At 43.4% G+C, this 21,998-nt stretch overlaps 1 protein-coding gene across 5 annotated transcripts in view; it reads right to left on the bottom strand.

The window, feature by feature from the left end:
- Nucleotides 1-21,998, bottom strand: part of LOC128912844 (von Willebrand factor D and EGF domain-containing protein-like) — a 186,160-nt gene that overhangs the window by 126,098 nt on the left and 38,064 nt on the right. For 4 of the 5 annotated variants that reach the window (XM_054209491.1, XM_054209493.1, XM_054209490.1 and 1 more), the window contains exons 2-4: nt 21,586-21,770; nt 9,439-9,667; nt 6,613-6,845 (exon numbers count right to left, since the gene is read on the bottom strand). In XM_054209491.1, coding sequence (XP_054065466.1) covers nt 6,613-6,845; nt 9,439-9,667; nt 21,586-21,770 — 647 coding nt within the window. Of the gene's footprint in view, nt 1-6,612; nt 6,846-9,438; nt 9,668-21,474; nt 21,771-21,998 lie in introns of those variants that run through there. The other variant, XM_054209494.1, reaches the window with a different exon arrangement.

Raw genomic sequence — 21,998 nt, 5'->3', positions numbered from 1 at the left:
CGCCACTTTGGCCCAGTGAAAGTGGTGTTATTTGTTCTGTTAACCAGATGGAAGCCGTGAGGTCATACTGGGTGTACTGGGGGAAAAAAATGACAGAGGTACTTTACAGTTAAAATTCCTCAGACACTTCACAGTTAGCCAGTATGCCTCCGGAGGAGAATAAGTCTTTGTCTTCTCAAGGTGATAAACCCCTGTTATCATTAGATATTTGTTATCTCCAAGCATTCCCCTAAAGGCTCGTGTTCAGCTTGCAAAGTTTTCAAAAAAGTTGTTCTGCTGGGTGGGAAGGCAGAAGGCGAGTGTTGATCTTCCTCCTGCTGCTTCTCCTACAGCTGCCACGGGGAGAGTCTGCAAAATCGGGATCTGACAAGGCGGTGACAACAGAGTTCAGACAACCTATATTCCCCCTAGTGAAAAGAAAACAACCCAACAATCCCTTTGCCGAGCTCATTGAGCAAATCCAATGCACCTGCATTGCCGATACTGTATTTACACTTGCCAGGCTGTTTGCACTTTCGGCTTTGATGCTTTTTACCAAAAATATTCAGAGGGAGACACCCCTCTGAGCGCGCCACGTGGAGCGCTCCTGACAAGGAGGGAGCTGTAATGAGAGGCAGCAAGGTTGCGTACGAGGATGCCCGGCGCCAACGGAGGCGTCTCCCGGTGATCTTCTCCAAAGTGACATCCTGGGAAATGTCAGAACTTCATTCCCTGCAAGCATTGTAAATTCTCACATATATATTTCAGAGGTATATTTTATTGATAAAGCACTGAACACTAAAATAAAAAATTTCTCTGTAACAATACACTGAGATATTTTTAGACTATCAGTCCGTTCCAGTTCTATCTTCAGCACTTTCAGAGACGAGCACAAACTTTGCAAATTCAAAATGTACGGACAGCCGTCATGAGTTACATTTTATTTCTGTCTTTTATATCATTCCTCCCCTTGTAGTGCCTTTACCTTGTTAGGTGCACACTCCACTTCAGAATCAGCAGATATGTTCATCGGCTACTGAGCTACAGGTTGACAGTTTGTCACATAATTATTATGATAGTCACTCCGAGGAGTTTTTTTTGCCTTCAGCTAAATACTAGTTCTTTTTCTCCAGTTCAGTAATCAACTTTTTCTTTCTCTTCTTCTCCCCCCCCCCGCCCATCTCAGGATGGAGCCTTTTTAAAGCAAAGAGATAAAAGCATCACTGACAAGCAGTATGCTGATGGCCGTGACAGGTGAGGCAGTATTTTTCCACAAACTTATCGGATCTGTTAAAAATCAAATTATAATTTTTCATCGCCGCTTTTAAAGGGACAGAAATGTAAGGGTGTCCTCAGACAGGATGACCGGATTGCTTCTGGGAAAGGGCTGCTCCCTTTCCCCCGTGCACCGCAAGATCTTCCCACAGGGTGGAAAAGTACTTTTAGGCCGAAAATCCTGACAGAAAAAGGCCCCGGTACCTAAGAAATTTCCCCTTTCCTGTGTGTTGGAGCAGTTTTCCACCCTTAAGTGGAATCGATCAGATTCCTTCCCACTTTGCCGTGAGCCATGCGAGCAGTGTATTTAGCTAAAAGCAGAAATCAGTCATTAGTTTGGTGGGGGTCGGGTAGCTCTGGGAAAAAATTTGGGAGAATATTTTAATCCCAGGACCCGTCACCATCTCTGACAAATTTCCCTCTAGCAACTTGCACGTCAAAATGTTCAGAGCTCTCAGAATCCAGAGCTCCCCCAAATCAGTTGTTTATACTCATTTCGAACATAAAACTGCCTGCAGTTTCACCCTTTTCCGTGCCCCTAATTACTTCTGAGTGTAGCACAGGGATCGTCTGCAGCAGCCTGAGGACGTAGTGAGAGACGTGGGGCTGAGGGCAGAGACAGAAAAGCTCAAAGAGAGTCTCATTCACGTTTGTTGCCATCTTCAAAGGCGGCGTGCGCGGAGGTGGGGGAGCGGAGGGGGATGCTTGCTGGAGCATCCAGCCTGCCCGTGCCTCCCGTTTCATCAGCCTCTCCCAGACGCGCTCAGATAAAGGGTTGGGATCCCAAAGGCAAAACAGGAGATACTTGTTTTGTGATCAAAATCCATCCCTGCTCTTCAGTCAGTGAAGGCTTCCAGGTTTGCCAGGTAATTTCAGGAGCTCTCAGAAAGGCCAACCTCAGCTGCACGCTTCTCAAAGCCCTGGCAGAAATGGTGCCACCGGCCATTCGACGGCATCCCTGGGCCAATGGCACTTGTCCTCAAAATAGGGAGATCTGGCAGATAGGAATAGTGGGTTTGGTTCTGCCCATCAGGACCTCTCACATGTTTTGGCTAAGCAGTCACCAGATAAAATAAGCAAATGCACGTGCCCGTCCCTGGCTGCAGTCGCTGCTTCCTCTCCTAGTGCAGCCTCTGCCCTGGGGGTGGGACACTCCCTTGGGAAGTGCGGGACATTCACCTAACCCAGCTGGGAGGGTCAGCTACCCATTTCCCATCTCTTCAGGCAGCACTGGAGCTGTACTGCACTGCCAGAGGCCCCACAGTGACAGTGATGGCTTAACGTTGAAATATTTACTTTTACTGGTAGTGATCTTCCAAAGACTACATATATCCAGGTACATCTGAGCAGAACTTGAAGGTCTGGATGAAAAAGTAGGTGGAGGCACTTTCCTGACCCGGACATCCAACCTCTTGAGAGGCGTGGGAATTCAGGGATGCTGCTCTGGTCACTCATTTCTGTTGGCCACTTGTGGGGACCTCCCTTCTCAGCATCAGGTACTGTTTAGGAATACCCACATCTTCCCATTCACTGGGTGGGGAAGTCGGCATGCTGGTGGTAAGGTTCAGGTGCCTAAGCTGCGGGTGATTACTCCAGGATTACTCCGTTAACTCTAGGACTGGATCTACCCTCCGAGCTACATCTCCCTCGTCAAAAGGCAGGCTGGGGCTGCAAGGATAAGAGTCACTCGGCCACCCTCATGGCTTGCAGGTGAAGGGCTGGGCAGGGAATCGATCATGCCAGGGAAAAGGGTGTCTCGCAATGGCTATCAAAGCCTCCGAGCTGCTGTTGTCTGCTCTATTAAACCCTAATGGGCTGGGGTTAGAAAAGCCTCGAGGAGTTGCTCCGCTGGGAGCTGGGAGAGTGAGGGAGGGAGCCTTGATGAAAAGAGCAAAGGATGAGCAGAGCTGGAGGATGGCTTTTCTAGGGGAGCCGGAGGAAAAAGAAAATAGTTCTCATTAGCTTGAAGAAATGATCTGGCTGTAGGTATTTGCAGAAAGGGGTAGGAACAAAGTCTCTGGAAAGACTTTCCAGAAGGGTTAGGGGGAAGGGGAAAGCAGGGACAATTCTGACTTTGAGTTAATTAATAACCCAGACTGTAAAGCTTTTGAACACAAATTGCTCCCTGTGATGGGCTGTTGGCTGCAGAGGGGTGGGAGCCGGTGCAGCAGCATGACCTGATGCTGCAGGAAGCCCAGCTCCAGTCACTCTGCTACTCGCTATATATAAAGAATGCAGCTCTTTCCAGTTGCCAAATGGCCAAACAGTATGTGGAGGCCAACTGTAGGTCATTCATCTACTAATGAGAGAAACTTTCTCAAGATAGTAGCGAGGTGTCTTATCAGCTGCAGAATTTTGCTCATTTCTCTGACCCTTTCTGCTTTAAAATCTCTGTCCAAGTCTACCCAGAACTCTGTTTCTGCAGCGATGCTCCTCATTTTCTGCCTGAAACTTGAGAAAGAAATTGTAAACTCAGGTATGACCTACAAATAGGGAGGTCTTCCTATTTCTCTTGTTGATTTTGTCAAGTCCAGTGGCTGGGATGGGATTAGTATTTAAGCAGGAGGAATGTTCACTTCTCTTCCCTTGTGAGTGAAAATTAGTTATTTTCTATACTGAGGCACTAATTTACAGTCTCTTTGGCTGGGGTGTACTCTTCTGCTGTTGGTGAGTGCTATGTGAAACAGCCACTTCTAGCACAGAGCTTGGAAAGGCCAGTTTTACTTAAACATTTTTATTTTACAATGCTCATCATAGTTTATGTACGGTGACAATTGCTCCTCACCGTATGAACTTTTGGATTGCTGTGCTGAGCAAAATCTGCACGGTTTTCCTCTAAACAACTTTCTTTCTTAGCATAACTCATTACTCATTGTGTGCTGCTATAATTTATAGATGGCTGTGCCTCGAGGAATGAAATGACCTCTGTCACTATCGCATAAATAAGGCTTAGGAACGCCAGAATTTTCATATCAGATGGAGTAGGTTTCTTTCAGCATTTCTATAGAAATGGCGGCATGTTATAGATTTATTTAAGGCTGCAATGGTTTTGCGAACATTATGCTGCCAACGTTACTGCCTGAAATAACAAAATTGGAGCCCAAAGATGGGGGAGAAAAGCACACATGATGGCTATTAAAATATAACTGGCTGTTTAGTCGATACAAGTTCAGAAATGTTGGCCAGTAAATCTCAACTCTTCTCTAAGGTTTGACTCCGTATTAAAATATATCAATAGATATTCTATTATGTGACTAACCCATTACCTGGAGACTTTCTGACAGATAAAAAATAGCCTAGATATCAATCACCCAAAAGGTGATTAAAAAAACCCCACATTTTGCTTGGCTGTAGTTTTTTGTCAAGGAACGAACAGAGAAGATGCTGATTTCAGACCATAAAAGTATTGAGCCCAAATTCAGGCTGAGTGCAGGTAGAGGAAGAGTAGGTTAAACAAAAGCAATCAGTTTTCAAAATGCTGCAAATTCTGCATCCTTGGGGGACAAATTCTGCTCTGAACACCACCCACACACGCTGCCGGTGCGCAGCCATGGGGATGCTACCCCTGGGCTGTGGGGAGAGAAGGGGAAGGAGAATGGGAAAGTGCCCCCAGTTCATTATCTCCCCTCTAATACGGTTTTTATCTGTGAGGATCTGGCTTTCCTTCAAAGCTGCCTGGGAAAAAAGCCTTCCATCTACATCTTTCATGGACAGGCAGAAGGTTATAAACTGCCCTTGTGCGGTGGAGTTTGGTCCCCAGGGTCTGACTCTGCCTTTGGTGGCATCACCTTTCCTTTGCGGTGGCCCTACCAGCCCTTACTAAGTTGCTTCAGGCTTGCACCGATGGAGTGAAAGGAGACTCTGCCCCTTTGTGACTCTTCTCAGACACCCAGAGTGGGACAGCAAACACGGCTAAATGCTTTTCTCAATCTTTATTACGTAAAACTGAATTCCCAGTTACAGCTGAGGCTTCATTGCTTACTTTTCACCAGTGGTGATTTATGGATAATTATAATTAGTCAAATAGGCCATGAAGACCTTTAAAAAAATCTATCCAGGAAGAGAATATTTTAGTCTCACTAAACCCGCTAAATTAAACATGTAGTTTCAGCAGAGGACAAAGAAGGGCTTACTGAAAACTTAATATAATAAAAATGGTCTTATAAAGATTTGGTGATGCTACTAGTTAACAGAACTATATTTTCTCTGGATCCCTCAGGACTGTTAAAACTAGATTTGAAGTGATTGCAAGTGAAATTATTTTGATGAAAATATCTCTTTGTAACACAAACTTGTCTTGAACTGGCAGAATCGTCTGCCTCGTGTTATAATATAAGCGAGGGCAGCATCAGTCAGACTCTGAACTCAGGAGGCATAATTACGAGGAGAAATGAGAAAAAAATATCTAGATTATGCTGCTGTTATAAATGACTCATCCTTTCAAGAACTGAAAATTCACATTTCTTAAATATCTTAAATATCTCAAAGAAGAGCTGCAAAATGCCAAGACTATTTCCAACCTACTTTTAACACAAGGACATTATCCCTGTTTATTCTTTCAGCTCATTGTAGCATCGCTAATGGCTCTCTGCCTATAAAAGTTATGAACCTAATTTAACTTTAAAAGTCTTGTTTCTGTACCATGAAAGGCCATGAATTCATACACAAGTCAATTTTTTTCACATCTTGTATCAGTTTCTGTTTTGTTGTTGTTGTTGAAACTAGATCTGTGTTGCTATGTAAGCCATCGAATATACTTCTTAAAGATTGTTTTGTAATGAACTCTATCTTTCAGTATGCTATTGAACCAAGAATTTGGAATCAGAGAGGCAGAACACCATGAAAAAGACCATAAAATAAACCTCCCTCTATTTTAAAATGTACTGTCCTTTTTTTCTGTGAAAAGATATTATTGTGTCTCTGGTCCATGAGTATAAAAATTACTGAGTGCGTATAGCCGAGCCTGCCTCTACTGCAAATTCTTGTTGCTGCAAGATACAAAAAATACTAAGCAAAAATCAGCTCGGGCACATGTACCTACTACTCATGCCACCTTCATGGCATTCAAGCTGTAATGTAAGTGCAAGGATTCAAGTTGCCTTTAGAAAATAGCAAAACGGATAGCTTCTGTGAACTCGCTGCGATTCAAAGAAATGTTACAGGCCCTGAATCTGGTAAATGCTATTTAATAATCTTGCTGTGAAACAGTTTTAGTGTGGTTTTTTTTTTTCTTTCTGCAGTAGTTGTAAGTATAACGAGTGAGGAGCAGCACTCATAAAAACACCACGAAGACTGAAGAAAAGGATTTGATGCCCCTGAGTGTTTGACCTTTTTTTGCTGGAGGCAGGGGGACATTACCGTGTCTCCCAATCCGAGATTTCTGCCGTTCATCTCGACGTAGGAAAATGACTGCGGGGTGGTGTCGCGCTGAATCTGCTCTTTCTTGCCAGGGGTGGAGAGGCGCGACCACACCACCAGGTATTGCAGCGGGGGCTTCGCGGAGGGGCGGCTGTAGGAGCACTTGAGGTGGACGCGACCGTGCACAAGCTCGGGAGTTATCGCTGGTTGCAAAGCCAGGCTTGTGAGTTTGTCTGCAAGAAGGAAACCAAAGGAGGACGTGGCACAAAATATTACTTTAATATTACAGCCGTTCACCCAACGAGAGGATTTCAACATTACTAAATGTGGGAGTAGCGCTACTTTTTATATTCTTGTGAGTTGATTATTAGCCATGTAAGCAAGGAAATGTATTTCATATTAAAGGTAAAAATCCCTAATTGTGTACTGACTACCTGTTGTTGTTATAATATTTGACCTGTTTTTTGTGCTTGTTTTTTTTATTTTGCAGTAAGAGAAATGTTATTGAAATGAAGTACTCGGATTAATACAAATTAATTACTCTGGCAAAGGCCATCAGCTTTGCATTCCCCTGAAGCACAGCCTTTTGATCCAAGTTTTGCAATAAGTACAGAAGAAATATGAGAAATAATTATTTTGCAGAGGTAAACTGACTCTCAGAGAGCACCCAGCCCATATTGCCACACTGTGAAAATCCTTTCCAGGGTGTTCTGGGACGTACGTAGGCTGAGTCTGCTCAATAAAGTCTCCCTCTGCCCAGAATAATGCCACTGCTCTAAAAATACAACCTGCTTTCTATAGCCTTCAACAAGTAATGAAGTCTGAAACTTTTCTTCCTGTTAAACTCACCTAGAAAGTAGAAACAAAAAGATGTATAATACTGCAGGGTGATGTTCTTTCATCTCCAGGGACCTGAACTCAAATGGAACATGAAGCTGGTGCAGATGCTTTGAAAAGATAAATTAAGTAACTTTTTTGGAGGAGCGTAGAAAATACTATGGGAGCCCAAGAGAATAAGGTACGAGGCTGTTACAGCAGAATGAAGAACCAATATGTTAACAGCTGTCCAGGGCAAATAACAAGAGTTAAGAAAAAGAAACAAGTTACATAAAATATGAATAAGGGCCAGCTGTTTATATCCTTTTCTCTTTTGTTTCTAAGGGAAGCTGCCTCAAACCGTGGCTCACGTCATCACTTTCTGCAGGAAATTATTGCAGAAGGACAAAGCTAGGTGATCAGCTCATGGGAGGATGCGAGCAGAATTGCGAGCACGTACGCCGCTTTTCCCAGCCGTGTCCTTTCTGCCAAGCTATGAAGCTTTAAATCCATTTTCTTTTGCGGCTAAGAAGTGCTGACCGGTGTCCCGTTCCCAAGCCTCTAAAGGATGGGGCTGAGGGATTGACCCTGGCAAGAAGCCATGATGGCTCCAGCTGGACCCAGCCCCAGGGCCACATGAAGACTCCTGGGGTGCAATCTTCACAGCTGAATTTAAGACCATGAGTTAACAACCCCCAATAAAAACCTTCAGCTTCAGGTGTTTTCCATCCAATACATGATACTGTAAAACCCTCCTGAAGACAAGAAGTTAAAAACTTTGGGAGAGCTAAACCTCACCGAAATGCCCAAGAAAAAGGTGAAAGCTTCAACAGCGCTGGTAAGAAAAAGGCAGTAAGTCCTTGGTTTGGGATAGATGGGAAGGGATAAGATTTCTTTTATGAAAAATGCAGGCAGCTTTACATTACCAAACAAGTACGGATCAACAGAAAGGACAAAACTAATCACCTAAAAGGTAAAAAATTCTTCAAGCAAAGGTAGTGGAAATCATATAGTTTAAGAAAAGACAAGCTTAAACTGCAGAATGATGGTATTTGGTTAAAAAGTCATTTCTGAGAAAGAATCATGGAAATGAAAGAGCAGTTTCATTTATTTTAATGGATATTTTTTATTTCACATAGTGAATTAATCTCACTTTCTTTGAGCCTTTTTTTCCTCCCTCTTCTTCATGCGGGAATGTTAAAATATTGATAAAGATAAGAAAACAGATATGTCTCTCTCTAAAATTTATTTAAGCTTGAATTTTGCCTGATTGAAAGGTGATAACCCTAGTTTCTCAGTGTGTCATGTCTCTGCCCAAAAATGCTGAAAGGAAAGTCTAAAGGTAATTTTTTTCCTTTTGAGAAAGAGCTGTCTTTTCTGACTAAATCTATATGCACCTGAACATGCTCCAAAGTTCAGAAGGTTTAACGGAGTGAGCAATTGCTTTCTGCTATTCCTTTGTTTCTTAGCTACCGAACAGAGGTTAGATCTCTTGTAGTAGGCTGAAAATTATTTCTGACGAGAGTAATTATATAAATGTCATGAAAAAGATGTTATCAGTTTGGGGTTTTTCTCCTTCCGTAGTTTCAGAATTATTTTTTTTTTGGGCGGGCGGGGGGGGATACTGGATTACTGAAGATAAGAACAGACCTTAGATACAGTATCCTGGATACAGTGCCTCAATAAAACGGAGATGCCTCCGCTCACTAGCTGTGCAACTTCAAGCCAAAGTGGAGCCAAAGACAGGAGGAAAGGTTATATGTGAACTGTAACCAAGCAAAGAACACTTCAGTAATACACACCAGATTACATTTTGCCCTGGTAATAATAGCTGTTCCTCAGGAACACCTTGGACCGCTGCTGATTTATTTTCCACACGGTCCGCATCTTACCGGGAGCGATGCTTGACTTGCAAGGTCACCGAGATGTGCATTGTAATACCAGGACCTTTGAACACGCAGCCAGAGAGGCACAGGCAATCTTATTGATAAATACTTTACTGATCCTCACCTTCCGCGCAGTAGCCCATGCATCCTTGAGTAGGCTGCAGGAGATACACAAAGAACTCGCCGCAGTTCCTGACGGCAACGGGTATCCGAAACAAGCAGCAGTCCTTGGTGCCCCCAAAGAAGACCTGCCAGGTAGCACAGGCCGTGAGCCGCTTGCTCTCACCAGGAAGCGGCAGGGATTCGGACTTCAGCGACAGCCACACCGGAGCTTGGGTCCCACATTTATTCATCTGAGGATGCACACAAAAGAAACCATTTACGGCAAATGCGGTAGGACTCCGTGGAGAATCACTAAAACCCAAGAATTTGAGTGCGGTGAACTTGGAGGGTCAGTGAAAAAGCTGCGTAGGTGGGGATGAAAATGTCCTGCTCAGTTTAGTGAGGTGACTCTACGCGGATAAAATGCTCAAAGAACACAATAACTGGATTCAAAACTATTTTCCTCTGTTTTTGGTTTGTTTGTATGACAAAGATGAAAGCATGTAAACAGGCTAGATCCCTTCTCTGGGAAGCACACTTTGGGCCACATCAGCTGGCTATTCCCATCCATGCTACATCCATGGCAGAAGAAAGTAAAAACTGATAGAGCACGAGGGGCAAGAAGAAGTTAGGACCATCCCAAAGCAGGATATCCCTATGCTCAGAGCCCCGGCACCTTCCTCCAAAACAGCTACAGCTTCAGCTGCCGTTGTCCTGACAGCTTCCGTCCTACCCCTCCAGCACATATGGGACAATTCTTTGGGACATGGGCCTCATTCCTGAAGGGAAAAACGTAATGCAGGATATACGAAACACATGTGCAGGGTATACATGATTTGATCAAATTTTCTGTCTTTTTTTTTTTTTTTTTTTTACCCTCAGCCTTGTATTTATTAACAACATTCACTAAATCCTTGAATCCTCTGAACACAGGAAATCCCAAAGCAGCGGGGGTTCGTCCTAAAATGGTTTGAACTATGGCATTTTGAGTCATGGCTGGGATGGCACGCACGAGATTTACTTTTCCCAATTTGAAGATGGATGTTCAGGCACCTGAATTGCCCTCTGTACCTGCCAGGCTTTTTCCACTGACTAAAGGGACACGATTATCCAAAGCTATCTTTAATTTCAGTTCCTCAGTGAGGCAATTAGCTATAATCAGAGCCTAATAAAATATACACAGCCAATTACAATGGTAACTCACTATTCAGCACTGTTACCTGTAATTTGCCAATATGCAAAACATACAGATATCCCAGCTAAAGTTTGAAAATTATTACCAAATGCTGACAATAATTTACTCTCAGATATCAGTCACATTCTGCAGAGCGTGACTGCTGCCGTTGCTTTGCATTTCTTCAGCCGGCGATAGTGAACTATCTCTAATAGTCCCACTTCGGGGACACGGTTCCTCCTGGTGCGATATACGTTTGACTGTATATCATGTTGGATAAAAAATACCCCAACAGTTTTTTCCCCTTGGCCCAGGTTTGCTGCTTCGCTTTTGAAGATCAAAAGTTGTTTGTGACAGCAGGGGAAGCGGTGAAAGTCAAAGGATAAATTTATCAAGTCACGCACCAGTGCCCTCCTGTAGTTTGAATTTTACCTGGGAGCTATACAAGCCAGAAACCGGAGACGGGAGTATGGGGGCTGCACACCCAGTAAAAGAAGAATATTTGGGGGGAAAAAAAAAAAAAAAAAAAGCATTTGCTATGACACGGTCTGGTTTCCATTTGGAGCTAGTTATTGTCAGGCTTCTTAAAAACAAGGATTCCAGAGAGATGCCATTAAAATTGTCCAAAGTCTTTTTTTCCCCCCCCTGACATGCGGCAGCAGCTGAGCAGAGGGGCTGACCCTGCCCTCCCGTTCCGTGCCCGCGTCCCCGGTGTCCGTGCGGAAAGCACTGGAGCTCACCCAGCGCAGCAGGTGCCCGGGAAGGAGAAGGGTGCTGGCAGTGTGCTCGCAAAGGAGAAGAGATCAGCGGGAAAATGCTTTTAAGTGGAATTTCAGCTGAATCCCTTCCCTTCCTTTATTTAAAAGCCATGTTGTGAGTAACTTTTTAAGAGATTTGTTCTGTTTATTTATTTACTGCTTTAAGGGACACCAGTGCTTTCTGTGCTGGGCAAAATGCCGATGTCAGGTATTTCTTGTATCCTGGTGAACTTCTGACCCAGAGAGCCAGATCCGATGTGCTGTAACGTGTTTCCAAAGCATGTTTATGAGCACACGCTTGTAATGACACAGAAGAGTGGAGCAAACATCCTCCACAGAAGAAGTGATGTATGCAAAGGAAGGAGGATGGGCGCAGAGAGAATGGCAATGACTGGAGTTCTGCCGTCTCTGCTTCATGCTCATGTTACCTTCTTGATGAGATACTCGCGCCTTCATTTCCTCTCACTCCAGATAACTGCTGACTTCAGTGCCTCTGCACGTGTGAGTAAGGATTGCCGGACTGAATCGTTATTTTTCAAATTGCATTAAGATGCAGATATTTGTGAGTGTACCTCACAGGTGTTTTGAACGCCACAAGCCGGGAAGAATTAGAATAGGAGGGTGAGGAGCAGGAGAGATGAAGGAGTGCTGGAGCTCAATGGCTTTGTGCAAGCTCACAGAGAGCCTTGAAGGAAAGCGTTTTGGTAAGGAGACACAACACAACCTGCCCATCCCTCCTGAGGTGCTTCCCTGCAGAGCTGACCCACGGCTGGCATCGGAGCTCGCTGCCTGAGAAGGAGGGATGCTGGCACCGCTCATGAATCATAGAATCATCTGGGTTGGAAGGGACCTTCACGATAATTGAGTCCAACCATTAACCTAACACTGCCAAAACCACCACTAAACCATGTCCCTTAGCACCACATCCACATGTCTTTTGAATACCTTCAGGGATGATGATTCCACCACTTCCCTGGGCAGCCTGTTCCAATGTTCGACAGCTCTTTCTGTGAAAAAATTTTCTTTAATATCTATCCTAAACCTCCCCGGCGCAACTTGAGGCTGTTTCCTCTTGTCTTATCTCCTGTTACTTGGGAGAAGAGACCGACCTCTACCTTGCTACCCTCCTTTCAGGCAGTTGTGGAGAGCGAGAAGGTCCCCCTCAGCCTCCTCTTCTCCAGGATGAACACCCCCAGCTCCCTCAGCTGCTCCTCATAAGGATTGTTCTCCAGACCCCTCACCAGCTTCATTGCTCTTCTCCGGACGCACTCCAGCACCTCATTGTCTTTCTTGTAGTGAGGGGCCCAAAACTGGACACAGCACTCGAGGTGGGGCCTCACCAGTGCTAAATACAGGGGAACGATCGCTGCCCTAGTCCTACTCACCACACTGTTCCTGACACGGGCCAGGATGCTGGTGGCCTTCTTGGCCCGCTGGGCACACTGCTGGCTCATATTCAGTCTGTCAACCCACAACCACAGGTCCTTTTCTGCTAGGAAGCCACTCTTCCCCATGCCTGAAGTGCTGCATGGGGTTGTTGTGACCCAATTGCACTTGGCCATGTTGAACCTCACACCATTGGCCTCGGCCCATGCCATGGGAAGCATTCCCAGTGCTGCTAACACCTGCCGCAAAGGGTTGTTACCACCATTTACTGAGATTTGGTTGCTGAAAGGTGACCTTCATTGCTTTGAGGTGACGCCATCTCCTGCAAATATGTGTGTCTCAAGGAACATTTGCACCCATGTCTGAACAAGCTGAAGAAATACTCTAACAATTTTCTGTAAAGACCTTTTGCTGCTCAAATGGAGCCGTTGCATCCATTCCCTTGTGCCTTTATTGGTGTAGCTGGCCCTATCATGTCAGCGCTTCTCCATTGGGTGTGCGGCCTCTGGACTGCTCCTGGCCAAGCACATGCGGCGCCTCAGTTTCCCTGGCTACTACCTGACCTTGGGCAAATCACTTACTCTTTCTGTAGCTTCCTTATCTCTAAACCAGAGGTAGATGTGGCTGAGGTGATAACAGTACTTCCCTGCCTTGCAGCAGTGCTGAAAAGATAAATTCATTAATGAGACGCCCGTCTCTCTGCTGCGCTACGGGCCTTGTAGATAAATAGACAGATGCAAGTGCATTCTGGCTGGGAAAAAAAGACAAAATAAAAAAGGTAAAGTAAAATAAAATGAAAAAAAGGCGAAGTAAATGTACATAAAGGTGGGTCTGCATCTCCGCTTAACACACAGCGGAAAAAAAAATAAAACACTGAAATAAGAGGACGGTGATTTTCTCCCTCTTTGTACCTACCCTGGCCACGAGTCTGTGAGCCATTTCAGTGCTGGAGACGGCAGGGATTAGCAGGGCTGACGTCAGCCGCCAGCGTCGTGCGTGGGCCTTCTGATAACCCCCCGCCGGGATCTGCCGCACCCCGGGTTTGTTCTGGCGAATCTCGCACCGAAACCGTTTGAGCAAAATAGTTTATTACGTAATGTGCACAAATTGCAAGCAGCTATGAACTCTTTTGACTGACTTCACACCCAGGAAAAGTCAGACTGTGAGAAAGCAAGTTATTGTAACAAACATTGATACAGCATTCCAGGCTGGCCCAGGATGAATTTCGGTACAAATCAACTATTTCTGTTTTCTTGGCAGCTTTATGATGTACATGCATTTATTTTCTGCTTTGAGCTACACACTGTCCATCTGAGTCAGGCAAGTTGCCCCACGCTAGCCAACGGGATTTGCTGCATGAGGCCTCTGTGAGTTAGAAAACAGATCCAGCAAGGCAAGGGCGAATGTATATTCATGATTCAACCAGCGGTACAGATAAGAACAGGAAAAAAAACAAAACAAAAAACAAAGAAAATATATTTAAAAAAACAAAAGTCTGGGAGAAGAGACTTCAAAGTGCCAAATTTTTCAAGTCCCAGCTGTGGCATAATTAGCATTACATTTTGTAGCAGTCATTTGGGAGAATAACCAATGGGAGGTAGTAAATGATTGGCATTTAAGATACAGCATTTACCTGCAATAACTACAGACATGGCTGCTCTAAGAATAGCATAAATCTGTGGGAATTTCACACCGTAATTCAGCACTATTTCCAAAATGAAGAGGAATTATACAGCTGCCGCCACAGAAGAGCAAACTCTGCAAGTCTCTTGTAGGCAGGAGCTTGGCTGCTGGGAAGCCAGTGGTGGGGATCAGACCAGGCTTTGCTGGGCTTCTCCAGGTGACTACAGATCGCCGACTGCACGGCAGCAGCACTAGTGCCGTGGCGTGCAAAATATCAGTCTTTCTCACTTGAAATGGAAGCTACGCAGCAGGAAGAAAAATAAGGTACAATACCAGCGATACTGGAAAACACGTGCGTGCCCACGCCCCGTCCTTTTATTTCGGAATATATTGGTAGGTCTAAAGAGAAAAAGTCTCTCTGCCTTTCTCCCTTCAGATCCTGTTTGCTTTTTATGCCTTTAAGCGGTGTCCTGGGTGGTGAGCTGCAGCAGACATCTGACTAACATTCCATAGCAGAGATCACAAATGTTTGATTGTTTCAGTTGATGCGTTCACTTGGACTTGCAACTGGCCAGTGTAATGGCAAGTTAGTGAAGTAAATATGTTGTAAATGGGGAAATATGGGTAAAACACCTCAAAGGAAGGCCACCTGGAGAACAGCACAAAGGAATTGCAGCCACTCCAGACACGAAGCCAGCTTCAACAGGGACCCAGCTTAAGTGCCTCTACGCAAACGCACGTAGCGTGGGGAACAAACAAGAGGAGTTAGAAACGTGCACACACCTCCAGGGCTATGACCTCATTGGCATCGTGGAGACATGGTGGGATGGCTCCTATGACAGGAGTGTTGGAATAGAAGGATACAAGGTCTTTCGGAAGGGCAGGCAGGGGAGACGAGGAGGGGGTGTTGTCCTCTACATCAATGACCAGCTGGAATGTACAGAGCTCCACCAGGGGATGGATGAAGAGCCGACCAAGAGCTTATGGGTCAGGGAGAGGAGGGACAGGTGATGTTACAGTGGGGGTCTGCTACAGGCCACCTGATAAGTATGACAGAACAGATGAGGCCCTCTATAGACAGATAGCAGCGGCCTTGTGTTCACACGTCCTGGTCCTCATGGGGTACTTCAACTACCCCAAAATCTGTTGGAGGGACAACACAGCAGGGCACAAGCAATCCAGGAAGTTCATTCTGGAGAAGAGAAGGCTCTGGGGAGACCTTATAGTGGCTTTCCAGTATCTAACAGGGGCCTACAAGAAAGCTGGAGTGGGACTTTTTATAAGGGCATGTAGTGATAGGATGAGGGGTAATGGCTTCAAACTGGAAGAGGGGAGATTTAGATTAGATATTAGGAAGAAATTTCTCACTCTGAGGGTGATGAGACACTGGAACAGGTTGCCCAGAGAAGCTGTGGCTGCCCCATCCCTGGAGGTGTTCAAGGCCAGGCTGGACGGGGCTTGGAGCAACCTGGTCTGGTGGGAGATGTCCCTGCCCAGGGCAGGGGGTTGGAACTAGATGATCTTTAAGGTCCTTTCCAACTCTGACCATTCCATGATTCTATGAAATTTAGGTCATTCAGTGCATTGCTCTTAGGTATCCAGTGACACAGCCTGCACAAAGGAGAATTTATCTAACACAAAAGGGAGTTTTTAGGCTCTTACCAGGCTTCTTTCATACTTTATCCAATTATAATTAAGTGGTGGTTTTAATCTTCAAAGCATTTTATAAACCTTACCTAATTAATCTTCACAACACCTCTATGTGGCAGGTAAGCATTCATTAAGTATTTTTGATTGATAATTAGGCACCAGCTAATCTTTTAAATAATTCAGTTCAGAAAATCTAAATGAAAAAAAAATTAAATTTGCTCCCTGTTTGCCAAAAGAATGGGACAAACCATTATCGTTTAATCCAATGATGCCTCCTTCCATTTGGTTGGGGTTTGGAGAATCAACCAGTTTGATTGATTGAACACTCTAAGGTTCTTTATAATTGCACAAAGAAATCAAGCTTGATTGTTCTTGTCACTTGGGTATTGCACTGAAATTATGCTGTTAAAAATAAGTAGCACCATATGTGAGAAATGCATTGTTTTACTTAGATGGAGATGGAAGGCGCTTTGGTATACTGTTGGTTGGCAGTTAAAGCACTGTGATTTTGCATCTGTTATCCGCTCAAAACTTTACTTTGTCTTAGTTTTTGAATTTCTTTGTAGTAAGTTAAAGTAAATAAGATTTTTTATTTCAATCTGGGGCCGAACTCCACAGAAATCAGTTCACGTCAGGAATATCTGTAGTAGCAATTAAACCGGTGCCTGTCTTGTGTTTCTTTTTAAGTACATGCTTCTGAACAATAGAGGCTGTAATTGTAATTTCTATAGAAGTCTTTTTGTATGCCTGAAAAACAAACAAGAAAAACAAAACCTCTTCATACCTACCATTATGATCTTGGAGTATTCACGTACGCATGTGAGAAACAGAATTACAGATGAAAACATGAAATAATACCTTGAAAGTGTCACTTGCTTTTAAGTTCGTAAAACAATTGCAAATCAAAGTAGGACTGTATTCAGAGCAAAATAAAAATGGAATCAAAATAAAAGATTAATAGTATGCAGTTGAGATATTGCATTTTGATTGTGAGTATAAAACATTCTACAACAGGTTAAGTAGAAGAGGAAATTAAATTGAGTATGGGAAAAAGTAAACTTCTCCAGGGGCTACAATATTAAGCATTATAGGCAGGTTAGATTTGACATGCTTTAACATGACCTTGTTTTATACACCAGAGATTAGCATTTAAGCCTACGTTTGAGCCTAGTATATATAGAAAAGTAAATTTATATTGTTAAAAATGCAGCTGTTGAGAAAACACCAGCCCTGACTGCATAACATGTCCTTTTTCTGCCACATTTACATACAAATTTGGAGATGGTTTTGCTCGTTTAGAGAATGAAATTTCTGAAGAAGGATATTGGAAGTAATCTTGATACACCGTCACAGGCAGGTATTATTACTGGGCACTTCTGAAATGGAGTGTTATATCCGTAACTAACCTGTAGGAATCCTTGCTGTAGGATTATGGATGCTAAAAAATGACAATGACCGGACTGGCTCGTGAGGCAGAAATCCCTTTAAAGTCTCATACAAGCCGTGCTGTTGGTACCTGGGGCAGGGGGACCTCTGCTGTGGGACGTGGCTCCTGCCGTGCATGCCAACAGGATTGCAGAAAATAAAGTGAGCCCAAGTGAGGGTGCTTAAGACTGCATTAAGACTGGGAGGAAAGCAAAAGTGAAGCAGTGGCTGCCCTGAGAGGCTGAACTTGAGCTGATGGGATGTGGTGTGTTTGCACTACGTGTGTTTGCGTGTATCTCTGTACGCACCTGGTGCGTGCCTATCAGTCCAGGTAGTATGCACGTTTTTGTATGCATACATGTATAAATGCTGCACCATACATCTGGGCCACCTGTATTGATGGGTGTTGCGGGAGGACTGCTGGCCGACGAGGTGCTTGACATTTCAGAAGATCCGGGGACCGGTGAGACCAGTGTCTCACCTCGGCAGTGGGTGCACAGTGATTTTTGTGGTCAGTGCGGTAACATCTGTGTTTATCTCTCTGCTCAAGCAATATGGTACCACGAATCCTCTGCTTCAGAGGACAAGTGTTTGATAGCGACGGTTGTCCTAGTAGTGATTCTGCTTTTAATACCTTTATTTTTTGCTTATCATTTGCTGTTTGCAATTGACTACTTAAAGCTGGAAATATTAGCATTGCTTTGAGAAGTAATGAATTCAACTCGTGCGTGCGGTATCGTGAGTATTACTGCTGGCTCCAGAACCAATTACTATTTGCATAACCAAATTCTGAATTGTTCTTTTTGCTTAAGGTTGTGGAGTATAACCTCTGCTTTTTTACCCCATGTAAATGAGGGGAAGAAGTACGTTTCCAGCCATATCTTTGGCTTCACCGCGAGCTGTGAGCCAGCGCTGCAAGGCCGGCCTGTCGTTCGCGTGGCACGGCGTTTGGATTTGCGTTGCAGTTAGCAGCACGCGCTGCTCCTCTGTAATCCACAGATTGATCTTTTATCTGGCTGTAGAGCAGAACGTCAATAACATCAGCAGGTTGTGTTTTCTCTCATTTCTTTCCAGTATTCATTCCTTTCCTGGGGCTTGCCCATAGGTACATATATACAGATGTATGTGTATACCCTATATTATTATAATTCAGAAGCCTGAATTAAAATAATAGTTATTTCTGTAACTGATGTATGTTTTTCCTATATTGACTGTTAAATGCTTCTCTGTATTTTTAATAGCATTTCTGCTGAGCTTTAACTTGTATGTCACTGTTGTTCTTACTCTGAAGGTCATTTTACTACTAGGTCTGGCAACGTCTGTGCACTGTTTCTTGCTCTTAGTACCGTGCCTTAATCTTAGTAAAAGCTTCCCTGTGCTTTCTGCCTTTAGTGTTTTTGCCTTTCACGGTGGATTTGGCAGTTCTTGAAGAACAAACTATTGTTTGTGATCTGTAGGCAGCAGCCTCAATACCTGGGGATACAAAATTTGCAAGGTTGTGTTGCTTTTCTACTAGGATTTGTTGTTGGATGGGGAAGTGGCTGTGGCCAAGAGTGCACGCCCAGGATCTGGTAATTGCTGGGCCTCCTTTGGGAGCACAGGGGGAGAAGCGAGGAAGAAATAGAGGGAGGAAGGTCAGGATCATTCGTTACCCCCCAGAGAAATTCAGCAGGCAAAGCCTAAATTGGAAAGCAGTTTCAATCAAAAGCATTTTGCCACTGGAGGAATAAGTTTATGGGCAGTAGTTGGATCCAAGGGATGGAGAATTCAAGAATACAATTCACATTTTCACTCTCTTTGACACAAAAGCTTTTGGGTTTTTCTTCTGTCTTTTTTCCCTTTGTTTTTCACTTGTTTGTTAAATTAGTGGACAAGAAGCAGCAGCTTAAGAGTTGTTATTTGCTTTTCATTGCAAAAGCTGCCCTGCCTCCCAGCTGTGACATGGTTGCAGACTGAGGGTCTCATAACTTCTGCGTGTGACTTGGTTCTGCTCTCTGTTGAATATAATACTTTCTGTGGTTATGAAACAGTATTCAGACAGGGCCACACTTTTACTGTGGAGGGTTTTGGGGGACAGATTCAGAAGACAAGTTTGGAGATCGTGCCTGAAGGAGTCAGCTGCCCCTGCCCAGGCACCGCAGCTGGACCTCGGGCGCTCACCTCCCTCACGCCCACCCAGCACGTGCCATTGTCCTGATGCAATTCTGTCCCCAGCTGGGCAGGACCGCTGAATCTCCACCGTGGTTTAAACCCCTTCAGAGCTCAGTTGGGTGACAAGAACCCTTACCTACTATTACTTTGAACTAAGAAGTTAATCTTACTCATCGATAAGCAGCTGATTGTATCCGTCCAGTATCAACGGGATATCACCAGTCGTATATTTTACAAGGTGCTGGAGTAATGTACTTTTTAACTCTCCAGCTGTACTGTCGAGCTTTCTTTGGTCTCTTTTCTCTTCTGTCTGTTCAGGATTTCGTCTTTGACTTGTTTAATTAAAATCAGCTCACTCCAGCCAGAGTGGAATGTCCAATAATAACTGCTTATTAAGGAGTGGAAGCTATGCAGTTATTAATTTAAATTATTTTGTTCCAGAGGTTTTGCTCAAATTAAATGGAAAACCAAATTAAACAATGATTTAATTAAGTGGAAGAGATAGAACGTAGAGGCAGATTTAGAAGGTGAAGATCTAAAAGAAGCGTATTCTTCCAGTTGTGACATCTAACAGATGTAATCCTTCATCAGCATGGCGAAGCAGAGATTTACTGTCATTCAGAGGATAATGAAGAAACCAACGGCAAGAATTATGTTACAAGATAAGGAACTAAACTAATGAATATAGCTCTACAAACCTGAATAAAAAACTCCAGAGAAAAGATTAAAAGAAACAAAGCATGTATTGTTGGAAAGAAATCTCATACAGTCAAGCATTGCTACGTACTCGAAATTGCTGAAATACAATGGCAAATTAAATAACTTTGTAGAATATATATACATTTACAGAGTAACCTGTAAAAATAAACTTCATAGTGCATTGGGATATTCAAGGATGACCTGTCATGAAATGAATATTTCAATAATAATCATGCCAATTTGTTCATGTTAATTAGATTTATGGTTTCTGCATGCAGAGAGTTAGAAATCCCCCAGAAGTAACAATCATCTCTTAACATTTCATTTTAAATTAGATTATTAAGATATACTTCTATTGTGACAAGTTCACAGGTCCATTTTGAACAGATAGGAAAGGTTATTTGCTGTTTTCAAGAAGGTTCTCCAGCTAGGCTAACATCGCCTAATATTAAACTTCCTGGCTCTCTAGGTTGAATATGTCATCTTTAATGTCATTTATGGTAATTAGTTTATTATTTTCTGAGTATTTTTGTTTAACAGTGTGTTTGAAATTATTCTAACCTCCTGCAGCTGGGCTATATGAGGTGGCAATGGCTTTAGTTAGGGTCTCAAGTTGCTCTGGCAGCAATGATTACAAGTTAAATGTTATTGTCATACATATTAAATACACATAAAACCAAAGACAATTATTTTGAAAAACAGATAATTATTTTGTATTTTTTGGATTGTAGTCTTATGTGCTGGAGCTTTTTTGCTTTAGAAAGCCATTAGCATACTTACGAAACTAAATAAAACAAGAAATGGTAATAGCGGAAAAAGACTCAAAATTAGCTTTTCCTTCTGTATCACTAATCAATCTCTTTTCAGATTCATTTTTCTGATTTTCCCCCTCTGATTTCATAGTAAGGATGTATTCCTAATTCACGATAAATTATAGGGGGAAAGATTCAGGTTCCAGAATCCATTCTTAAAGCAATAGAATTGCTCGAAAAAAGTACAACTTATGGACACATATGTAGATTACTAAGGATCTCTCTTTTGAGTTTGAAAACACCTTGTTTTATGTTTGAATAATGCCCAGTCCATAGGGATCCTGGTCTCTGACTACTGCCCTGGGATATGAAGTTGTCGTTGTTGTTGTTGTTATTGTTGTTATTATTATTGGAAAAGTGGTTTTCCCATTACCACTCACCTATCCCCATTGCAGTCTATTGGCTCTGAGAATATAGAGGTGGCTGGAAAGGAAAATCACACCAAAGGATTTATTCAAGTTCACCAGGGTTAGAACTTAAGTTTTACTGACTTCGACACATCTCGTCGGCATTTCCGCGGGCCTGTTGCCAATCATGAAACGGTACCATGCTGGTGGCAAGGAGTGGTCACAAACCAGGTCCTGAATTGCCGTTCGCTGCAGCTCCAGTGAGTCAAACCTGGTGCTGCGGTAGGGATTGCGGAGGATGCGGTGTCCCTCCGGCGAGCACTCAGGAGCTGGAAAGGGTAAAAAAGGACAAGGATTAAATAAATTAATTCGATTTAATTCAATTGGATACTCTTAACAACTGCTTAAAGGGGGATACATCCTCTTATATTGAGATTCAGTTTAGGATTGGGCTAATTTTCAAGGCAAACACTGGGAAAGGATCAAATTTCGTATTAAATATATAAAATTGGAAGTTTGGTAACATAACGATTTTAGTTATCTAGATATTCATCATA

Source organism: Rissa tridactyla, chromosome 7 (genome assembly GCF_028500815.1).
Source record: "Rissa tridactyla isolate bRisTri1 chromosome 7, bRisTri1.patW.cur.20221130, whole genome shotgun sequence".
In the NCBI taxonomy this organism is placed as follows: domain Eukaryota; kingdom Metazoa; phylum Chordata; class Aves; order Charadriiformes; family Laridae; genus Rissa; species Rissa tridactyla.
The sequence above is the reverse complement of the archived record's forward strand: the minus strand, read 5'-3'. Positions and strand labels throughout refer to the sequence as shown.